The sequence below is a fragment of the Erythranthe guttata genome, chromosome 5 (genome assembly GCF_056151865.1).
Source record: "Erythranthe guttata isolate IM_541 chromosome 5, IM_541, whole genome shotgun sequence".
In the NCBI taxonomy this organism is placed as follows: domain Eukaryota; kingdom Viridiplantae; phylum Streptophyta; class Magnoliopsida; order Lamiales; family Phrymaceae; genus Erythranthe; species Erythranthe guttata.
The window spans coordinates 9,850,684-9,862,039 of NC_142537.1; the positions used below are offsets into that span (position 1 = coordinate 9,850,684).

The following is an 11,356-nucleotide window of genomic DNA, read 5'->3' on the forward strand; positions in this document are numbered from 1 at the left end:
TCATCGTTACAAATCGGGTCCCCTCCAAAAATACATTTGTGTTGTTTTAATGTATAAGGGGTATGAAAGTGGATTTTGGGAAAATTGGAAAATTGGTTCCTTCACTTTTATACCTTAAACCTCCTTCATCTCTACTCCATCCTCCTAGATTAGGCTTTCGTTATTGATCTTCCTGTTTATCTTCATACTCCTACAATTATATAAGGTCTCTCACCCTTAAAATCATGCTACTTATCCTTTCTGTCAAATTCAGTTTTTACACCCATACGGGCATTAGATCAGTACCCAAACATCGGTACGAAAGTTAAGCAGAACCATATGAACACAATTACTTGTAACATATGAGAATTCACAACTATTAAACATCAATTTCTTGAGTCAGTCAACAGATCCACAGGCAAATAGGGTTCATAGATTGATATTATTGAGGCCTGTATATTACATTATACATAGAGTTATATGTTTATTTTGAATAAAAATAACAAATAACTGAGCCTATGACTGAAAACTTAGCTCACAGCTACGGACACTGGGAACTTGAATGAATGGGCGATATCGTGACGCTGGAAGGTATTTTATGTGCTTTTTTTTTTTTTCTCCTGCTATCTAAGATGGACAGATTATGTAGAATACAAATCTCCTCCGGTTTTAAATTTTTCGAATGATAAAATCTTGCTGGAAGGGATAATGAATCATTTAGATCCATGATTGTTTTACAGAATAGCTGCTAGCAATCCTCGAAGCGTTGCTCCGTCCTGTATAACTATATGCAACAATAAACTAAAATCACCATCAAATTATTCAAAAATCGGAATTGCTACTTCCTTCCGTTTAAAAGCATCTTCATGAGAAGGAATGTGGTTGCAAATGCTAAAAATAGCAATTACCCTTGGTTTTGTGAAGTAATTGAATCTAGTTTTTGGAAGATTTTCTGATTAAACATTTTATCTATGTTCGGCAATTATATAATGGCTAAAAACATATGTAAGATAAAACGAAAGTGGGTGTACCTATTTAAGGTCATGAAGCTTGAACGGAATTGACGAGGTCTTCACTAATCTCACCAAAAATATTAGGAGATCCGTCCCACTTTCCGTGTTCTCGAGCTTCCCAATAACCGCCAATGTAATGGAATGGTCCTTCTTCACCCTCTCTTTCGAACCATCTTGGTCTCCAGCCATGTTCTTGCATTTTCCGAGACTAAAGTAATTTACCAACAAAAGGTTACCTCTTTATTAATCAGTCAATAGATTTTTTTTCACAGAGATTAATTTCACAACGTACCATTCTCTGACGTGTTTCGAGTCGAAGCTTCTCGACATTTGCCTTGTCAAATTCACCATTCTCAAGATGACGTTGGTCTGGTCTCAGTCTTGAATCTGTAGGTGGCAGCTTCTCCTTTCAATCCGTCATAAAAAAAATGCATGTAATCATCAGTTACAGCTTTAATTACGGGACAATTACCCACACATATATATACACACACCGTCTCTATATATACCTCGAGTCCTGGTGTTAATTCGTTCAGCGTAATGGCGAACGAAGTTAAATTATAGCGAGTAAGGTCGGGAGGTGGTTTATTCCTTTTCCACAATAAAGATGATGAATCGGACCTATCTTTCGCATTGCTACTTCCATCTCCATTTACAAAATACATGCTATCATCCCACTTTCCAAATAATTGAGCTACTTTTTTCCCCGTCGAATCTTCAACAAATCCATTAACCTGTTCATTTTTTGGGGTTTTTTTTTTAAATAAAAAATATCTAGTAAAAAATAAAAGAATATAGCAACAGTATGTATGGAGTTGAATACCTGATGAGGGTTGCGATCGAGAATAGACTGCTCCTTGAACTTGAGTTTGCAAGAGTATTGGCGGTTACCTTGTATGTGCATTGTACCGTGGTGGTCGCAATATATATTACCAAGTATTAGATTATATATGCTCGTCGTGACCTGTAAGAAGAGAAACACAACGAATAAGAACAATTAAGGTGACCATTACCAAAGTGGTTTAATGAATTAGGGTTCTTCTTACCTTGCTCCACTGGAAGATCTCCCCGTCATCGAACTCTAAATTAAGAGTTCCGACTGGATCTATTTGAATTGATCTCCCCCAAAATTTTGATTTAAGGTTAGTGTCACACCAGAATTTCCACCCTTTTCCTTCACAGTGACAAGCAATCAGTGTAGGGTGGTGACTGACCTATTTTTCAAGAATCGAACCACTCAGAATCTAATTTTTCCAAAGAATAAAGACGGGAGTGCAAGAAATAAGCACAAATAATTTGAAATTTCACGACTAGCTCATCTCATCACAATTTAGGTTCAACTTCAGTTTTGAAAACATCTATAAAGAGAAACATGCTATACGAATTATGAAAGCCACTTGGTAAGAGTATTTACGAAGCTCGGAACTAGGGCATGGTAAATACTTGAAAGGGGAATTAATCTACGAACTATTTAAGATGAAATGAACAAAAACTTAGATTTGTACGTTTTCTAAGAAAATATTCATTATTCTGCAATTAACCGTTTTTTGGAAAGAAAATACGTTGAACGCAGTTTGAGGTCAAGCTCGAGCAACTTAAGCTATGTACGCACTCAAGATTTTCACTTTCTCGTCTTTCAGTATTCAGAATTAGATGATATAACTTGCACTTGAGTCTAGAGTGATTATGCCAAGCAACAATAGAAGAATAAGTTAGAGATGGTTGTGGATTTGGATCAAGTAGTTAAAATCCCAATTAAAAATCCCAGGATTTTACAATTTTACTATCTTATTATATACCTTGTAAAATCCTGGTAGAATGCTAATCCAAGTATAATCAATGAAAAATTGGGAGTAAAATCCTTCACGTCGTAAAAATCTACGATTTTGACATTAGGGACTCTATTTATTTAAAATTTAGAAGGTATTAAAAACCGTACGGTTTTACGATCCGATTTTGCGTTTATGCAGTCCTCTTCCAATTTAAACTAAAGTCTCGACTTTGACAACCATAATTTGGAGTGACAGCAGCAGAGGTGGCAATTTAGCATATAGACCAAATCATATCCACAAGAACTTCCTTAACGTAAGATGATGCAAGTGTCAGCTCAATATGTTAAATCGACAGCATTTCAAAGGGGAATTTTAGTCATTTTAAATTGAAATTTTACCCAATTATTTTGTTTTTTCGACTCCTTGCGTGGATAAAATAAGTACTGTAATAATATATGAAATCAAGTGAAATATATATTGTTCATGTAAGCAAAGCACCTTTTCGGAGAAGAATCGAATTCCTTTCTCGGGATAATCAGCTTCGTAAGTTTCACCGAGTAAAGGATTGAAGGGTTTACAGAGGCGGCCTTCGGATGAAGCGTATCCAGACACAGCAAAAGCAGCAACATTCAAAATCCTCATTAGACTGTTCCCCTGCAACAAAAATAACACCATCGTACGAATTTCTGAAGACTTTACTAGTAAAGTAGCAAATGATAAGATACTAAACTAAATGGATCGTACCGCTTTCCCATGCTCGTAGGCCTGATCCAATAGATGAGAATACTCCAAGTCTTCGAAACATTTTTGCAAAGATGAAATCGGCTCGTTGAAAAACACGGGCAAGCAAACTCGTGTCAGATCCTTTCCAATGTTGTCCTTTATCATGGACCATAAACTCACACCTTTCTCCTTCTCAACTGGATCTGGTAACTTCTTTCTTCTTTCAACATACGGGTATCTACACTCGAATATCTTTTCTTTTCCATCTGTATTATTATTATTATCATTATCATTATCATTATTATTATTTATATTATCATCCATGTGATTTTGTCGTACTACTGATCCAGAAGAAGCGATTGTTGGTTCGGAAAAGTATTCATTTGTGTCAAAGTAGTGTATTTCCTCTTCATCCGATGCTTCCTCCAGCTCTTGCTTTTCCACATCGTCTGATGATTCAGTCGTGCTCCATTCTGTAACCATATGGCGACGACATGTCAATTATAAAAATTCAAACACTATATATTTAGATGTTCTTCCGAAAATCAAAAGAAATTCAATTGCGTAAGAAATTAAACATTTAGGATACTAGTGTGTGTATTACACTTCAATCAACTCGTGTATCGAGCAACAGTGCGAAGGGCATAACAGATACATGTATGCAATATATGAATAGGCAAATGGAAACACTCAATTGAAGTAAACTTGATTGCATGTACATATTGACTATCAGTGACTTTCTATTTAGCGGCGGCGGGTCGCAACCTTTTCTTCATTATACGACAGCTGCAGGTACGATTTGATATAAACATAAATACATCAAGCGGACAACATATTTTACCGCACTATGTTTTGACTCCTTACCTAAGTTATTTCACTAACTAAAAATGTGATTGCACGTATAAAAGATTTAATCAAGAATCAGGAGTGTGTCTTCAAGTGTTCGTTAGTATTTATGAATCTTAGAAACAAGAAAACAACAACATAGTAACCGCAGCCCGCAAGCATCCCATAATTGCTAAATTGAACAAAAAACTCGAGGCATGTTCGTGAAAGTTAAATGTGGATAAATAAATATATGTACGTATGTATGTATATGCACAAAGTTACAGAAATAAAGAGTATTTGGTACCACTGTATTTTCTGCGGCCAATATTTGTGTACTCGTGCTTCATCAAATTATATCCAGCATCATTAATTCCGGAGGTTTCAGCTTCAATATTCGCTGCCTGGAAAAAGAAACATCAAAAAGGCTCATATTGCGATTCTTTCTGATGATTTTTCTTTTTAAATTATATGAACTAAAGATTACACTCTTGAGTACATAAGCGCAACATGGAAATAATTCAGCCAAATATAAACGTAATAGCGAAAGATATATTATCATCATAAGAAACGTGGTTCACCAAGAATCGAAATAAAAGTCTTGTACTGAATTGGGAGAAATTTTGGCACCACCTACTTATCAGCAACCATGTTGAGTTGATAACCGTGCCATAGAAAGGATAATTGTCAAAACGTTACTTGATATATACATAGACCAAATATAATAATCTGCCCTTCCATGAATGAATAAAACTCATAAAGATATAAAATGGTAAAGTGCAACAGCATTAATGTCAAACACACGACGCTCTATTAATCGAAAACTTGCTTTTAGTGAGATCTTGAGTTGGCTAGTCATTTAGAAAATGTTGCAGCCAGAATTCGATAAAACTATAATTCATAATTCAACAATTTATACACATTCTCAGAATTCGTTGTACCCCACATCAAGTAAAACGTTGTGACGCCTCTCTAACAAGAGATCTTTAAATAATATTCCTACGGAAAAGTGATGCGACTTCAATTTCACAAGTATACACAAGAGCAAGTTTACAGCACTATAGTATAACAAAGCCGTTAAGCTTATGTGGATGAATTAAGTTTACAATGAATTTCAAATCCAATTTATATAGAAACGTTTAAGATCCTTTCTCTAAAATATTTCCTCAAATCGAAACACTTCCATCCAATTCAAACATAAGGAAAGTGAAATTTGGACTTATTGTGATTCTTTTTTTTCTTTGACCAACCATATGGGTGTCAACCATATTGGTGCACTGGGTAAACGTTCACTCGTATAATAGCTTGCAATCCATACGAGAGACGTAAATCACACTAGGCTAACCATGTGTGACAAGATCGACCTAGCAAGTTAGCAACTGTTAGCAATGGGATTCGAGTCAATTGACACAGGCTCACTTGCTCCAATCGCTCCGTCGGACATTATGATTGTTAAATAGTGTCATGATGGTTGCCTAAACCGCAAAGCAAGCAAGATGCATATGACAAGTGGCTAAAAAAAAAAAAAAAAAAAAAGTTGGTGTTACCTCTAATTGTCTGAGTGTATCCAACAAATTGGAGCGGTCTTGGCAGAGAAGATGAAATTGGCCTTGAACACCAGAAAATTCAGAGAGCATAATCTGCTCACAGTCGCTAACAAGAGAGTCAGAAATTCCTTCATCAAGCAACCGCTGCTTCAGCCTTTGAGTAGAAACAGAAAGCTCCCTAGTTAGAATAGGAATAGGAATAGGTGTGTTGTTGTGGATTCTAGTTGATACCAAAGCCTCTATCCAAGCCACTCTTTCTTTCCTCGAATTTGTCCTCAAATGAAGTGTCTTTGTCGCCGTAAATATGTAGAACCTCCTCTCATCTGACTTGCTCTCCCGGAAAGATGAGATCTGTATTCATAATATTCTTCAATACAATAAACAACAACTAGTAACTTCTTCACTACCAACTATTTCCTTATGGGTCGGATCGGGTCGACCCGTCAAATAAAACATTTACTTTGTTTTCCGGACACACCAAGAAGAACAAACCACCGACTATGTTATTATAGAAATTGTCATTTCTTTTTAAACTTATACTGTTACAGTAACAAAATTAGTCAAAAAAAAAAATGAACCCCCAGAAGATTTTGATGTGACCAGACATAATTTTTTTTTTTAAATAAAAAGAAAAAAAAAATAGCTAGGCTACAGAGTTACACCACTTTTGCCCTATAATTTAGTTTTTGGCTTCTCTCATAAACACTCACCTGCTGATGTGACCCACTTTAGATTCACACCCAGTTAAATGTTTTCAAATACATTTTAAAGGGAAATAAATCTTTAACAATTTACAGCCAGCAAAGAAAGAATGGGAAAAAAAAAAGTGTATCGTTATCATGGCTCAGATATCAAAGCTATATTTGGTGGCTATTCGTGCAATTGGAATTGTTTCTGCTGTCAATTGTCATGAACAAAATATGGTAACGAGACTTGGTAAAAATAATTGGGATTCAATTTTTTGCCTATAGTGGAAAAAAATACTTTATATGTGTGCAAGTGTTAAAGACTATTAGTACACACTGCACACCATAAAAGACAATCCTTCACTTTCACTCTCCCCACATACATGATACATCTCTCCTCCTAAACATCCTTTCTCTTATTTCTACACCTCAAATTTAAAATTTATTTATATATTATTTATCGGTTACCGACCTTTAAATGGACAATGCCGACAGTTTTGGTGTGCTTTCTGCCGCTGCTGCGGCGGTTGGCTGAGGTTGACCCGATCAGAACCACGTCGCTCCCCGGCGGCGGCGGCGGGGCGTCGGGGGGACGGCGGCTCTTTGAGTACGAGAGGACGCCGTTGCTTCTCAAAGTGAACCACCGAGATCGCCAGCCCTTGCCGAAGTTAGTCCACTTGTAAAGGATCCCGGCCACGCTGCTGCTGCTGCTGCTGCTACTACCACCACCGCTGGTGCTGACGTCAGATCCTCCGGCATTGACTTCAGATCCACCGCCGGAGAAATTCACCGCCGACCCAGTTCTCAATAGCGTCGGCTCCGGCGACCCATCTCCGATCCCGGAGCTCTCGAGCGTTATGCAGCAAAGCGGGTGCATCTCCCTCACCCGCATCGATGCGCCTTTCCTTCCACTACTTTCAATCAATCAATCAATCGCTACGCCTCTCGCATCACAGAATAACCAAATTTTTAATCCCCATTAATCAACAATTAACTACAGCATAGACTATCAGAAAACGACGCATCGAACCAAACTTTTCGGCTTTATTTCTTTTATTTTATTATTATATATACATATATGTAGAGAGAATCAAGAAATGAAGAGAGAGAGAGCGCTCTGAAACTGAGGGATTCCTATAGAGAAAAAGACACAAGAGTGGGAGAGAGAGAGACTAATTTGGTTCAAAAAATAAATTAAAAAAAGCAACTCATTTTTGGGTTGTTGAATTTCTAAACAAAGTTTAAGAGAGGGTGTGATTATATATAATGAGTGCGTGAAATGTGTATATATGTATGTGTAAATAAGATGTGTGTGACTGTGTGTAGATTGTTGAAATCTAGTGTGTTAACTGTGTGTGTGAGTTTATGGTTGGTGGTTAAAAGGGTCATTATGCATAGCTGGGAATGTGCTGTTTGAAATGGTTATGGTGTACTACTATCTATTATCTAATATCTATTACTTTGAAGCTAAGTCAATGGGAAATAAATGTTGACTAACCTCACCCTTTTTAATTGGCCTTCTTGTATTTATGTTTTACTTATTGTTGTTTTTATTTGTTGATCAATATTTTAGTAGTACTAGTTTTAGCTTCTTCAAATTTCCACTCAATAATTATGATAAATCATATGTTACTTTAAGATTGATTTATGCAATCATATTTCAATGCTCATCACTCGTTAGGAAGTAAAATATTATGTAATTGTACTAGCAAAAATATAAACAACACAAAAATAATTGTTAAATATTTCAACTATTATGCTTGATATATGTAACAATGGCATTCAACCATGGTTAAGAGCATCTCCAACTAATTTTACTATTTTATTTTATCCCACCAAATCCTACTTTTTGTGGTGAAAAAATGGGTTCTTTCTCACCAGTAGCACATTATTTTACGTTTCTACCATTTTTTTTGGGAAAATAATGTTTTTGGTCTCTCATGGATTTCTCCAAAATTTAGACCAAATATTAAACTAATAATATTTCACTATTTCACCACTTATAGGAAATGGTTGTTTTGGTCTTCCATGACATTTCACCATATATGCCCAAAAACTGTAAATCTAATGTTGTCCTAATTTTAGTATATTTTATTTCCTACATATTACTTATAGATCCATTTTTAAGTATTAATATTTTTTTAACCATATAATTTAAAAATTATGTTATCAATAAAAAAAACTATCTAAACACGAAATAACATGAACTCAAGTCTACAAATAATAAAATCATACATAACAATAAACTTATAAATTATATTACAACATAAATTAATTTAAAATCATAAAAAAATATCTCCTTCACCATTATTATTATTCTCATCATCACCATCATAATCTTCAACATCATCGACGTTAACATCATTGATTACAACTACGACAATAGAGACTATTAAGTAGTTCATGAAATTTGCCTGTATGGGTATAGCTCAACTGGTTCCGAATGTGGTAAGTTGGTACAAGGTCCTATGATCGAATCTTGTCAGCCCCAATGTGGGAGTTTCAACTCCAATAATAATTGGTTTATTGTGGATTATTATTATTATTATTATTATTATTATTATTATTATTATTATTATTATTATTATTATTATTATTATTATTATTACTATTATTATTATTATTATTATTATTATTATTATTATTATTATTATTATTATTATTATTATTATTATTATTATTATTATTATTATTATTATTATTATTATTATTATATCTCCTATTTTCCAGCATAGTTCTCTAAAAACAAATTGCTTCAATTATTTAATGATCAATTTCATATTATTACAATTAACTTTTCATAGTTTTTTTTATTGAATGAGTTTACATTATTAAATTTGTATAAATGTTGAGGTTGTTACCGATAAACTAATAAATTTTAGGGTTAATGAGACAAAACCCCCTCATGAAGAAAAATATTAGAACTAACCACCCCTCATTATTTTAAACCCCCTCCATTAGTGTCATACCAATACTATCCTCACATTTTGTATTAGAAATCAGCCCCCCCACCATCTCTACCTGAACTACGGAATTCATATCAAATATTCATGGGAAAAAAAATCTCTCCCCCCTAAATCACGGCAATATGTAGAATATCATCCCAATAATTCGCTAAAATCTGCCCATGATCTATGGCCTTCGGTGGAACCCTAGTTTTCTTCATTTGTTGGAAAAAAATTCACAAACGTGTGAATCGAGGAGAAGCAGACACAAAAACATGGTGAAATCAAAAAAATCGAATAAAGGTAGGCTGCTATGAAATCCGTTTTTCCTACAATATATAATTAGATTTCTCTGTTTTATGTCATAATACGACATATTTCCATTTTTTTTTTGTTTTCAATTTCAGCGACTATGAAGACTGCAAAAATGGTTGATTATTCAAAAATGGAGTTTGTAAACAAGCTTGTTTTTTAGATCTACATATCTATGGTCGCACTATTTGTTGACTCATAAATATTTGTTTCGTATGAAATTTGTTTTATGAGAGTCCACAACAAAGAAGAGATCATTGTTGTCGAAAAACTTAAAAAATTACGGTCATACACTCAGAGTTAACTATAAAATCGGATATTTCACTATATTTTTTCCAGAGTCAACTATAAAAATTAGATAGTTAACTATAATTTTTACGATGTCAACTATAAAAAAATGGTAATTAACTATATTGTTGCCAGAGTCAACTATAAAATCGGATAGTTCACTATATTTTTTCCAGAGTCAACTATAAAAATTAGATAGTTAACTATAATTTTTACGATGTCAACTATAAAAAATTGGAATAATAAACACGTGAGGGGGGGTCTCACAATTCCTAATGTTAATTTTAGATTTCTTTACAAATGGTAAATATTAAAATGGGTCTGGACTCTATTATTTTGTGTATTGAGGGGGTTATCCCTCAGTTTCCTAAATTTTATTATAATTGTTATTATCATGTGTTAAATGAATCATCACTTTCATTTGAAATGTTGCCTCGTACATCGCACGGGGAAAAATGTTAGTTAATTTATAATAAATCAATTATAAACTTTACCCAAACTCCCAAACCCTATCATTTATTTTATTTCCTCTTTCTTTCTCCAACGTCGCCGCTCTTCTCTTTTCTCTCCATTCGGATTTATTGTATTTAGGAGTTCGTTGCTTCCGATGGATTCAGGGCTGCAAATACGCGGCTTCTCCATGTGCCTCTTGCTTCCACGGATGGTGACATCTTTTTAGATTCGCGATGGACTAGGAACAACCGAGATCCACAACCCCGAAATTCGATCTGGCGATCTCCCCATGAATCCCTTCGACGAACTCCATTAATCCCTTAAACCGAGTTTTAAAAATGGATTTTCGTAATAGAATTCATTAATTACATAGTGATTTTCGTTAATTAAAGAGTGATTTTGATTAATTACGGAGTAGTTTTTGTTAATTGATAAGTTTATAATGAATTTTTGTAATGGAAATCGTTAATTACATGGTGCTTTTTCGTTAATTACAAAGTGATTTTCATTAATTACATAGTGGTTTTTGTTAATTACATAGTAATTTTCGATAAGTTTATAATGAATTTTCGGAACAAAATACTATAATCACATAGTGGTTTTTGATAAGTTTATAGTGGATATCAATTTGTGAAAAACTATTTTTGTACATTTAACTTTAAAAAACACAAGTATAAAAAATAAAAAATCGAAATTGAAAAAACGAAAAATAAACCTTTTTAAAAACAAAATCAAACTTTTCTTATGAAAATATCGAAAATAAAAATGAAATAAAAACCAGATTTTTCGAGTTGATTTGGGAGCGTTATTTGG

At 34.0% G+C, this 11,356-nt stretch overlaps 1 protein-coding gene across 1 annotated transcript; it reads right to left on the reverse strand.

Moving 5' to 3' along the window:
• Positions 1-390: 390 nt before the first annotated feature.
• ORP2A (OSBP(oxysterol binding protein)-related protein 2A) lies at positions 391-7,976 on the reverse strand. The gene is made up of 11 exons (XM_012997097.2): positions 7,018-7,976; positions 5,860-6,210; positions 4,620-4,716; positions 3,509-3,960; positions 3,263-3,418; positions 2,039-2,206; positions 1,816-1,956; positions 1,502-1,726; positions 1,285-1,398; positions 1,011-1,200; positions 391-755 (listed from the first exon to the last, which is right to left on the reverse strand). The coding sequence occupies exons 1-10, from the start codon at positions 7,435-7,437 to the stop codon at positions 1,021-1,023; spliced, it is 2,304 nt and encodes a 767-aa protein (XP_012852551.2). The 5' UTR covers positions 7,438-7,976; the 3' UTR covers positions 391-755; positions 1,011-1,020.
• Positions 7,977-11,356: the final 3,380 nt, after the last annotated feature.

Bases quoted from the DNA above. Each gene is read 5' to 3' on its own strand.
- ORP2A (XM_012997097.2), bottom strand. From the start codon at position 7,437: ATGCGGGTGAGGGAGATGCACCCGCTTTGCTGCATAACGCTCGAGAGC. The intron at 3,961-4,619 runs GTACCAAATACT...ATATGGTTACAG, and splicing joins TGGCCGCAGAAAATACAGTG to AATGGAGCACGACTGAATCA. The intron at 1,399-1,501 runs GTATATATAGAG...ACGGATTGAAAG, and splicing joins AATTAACACCAGGACTCGAG to GAGAAGCTGCCACCTACAGA.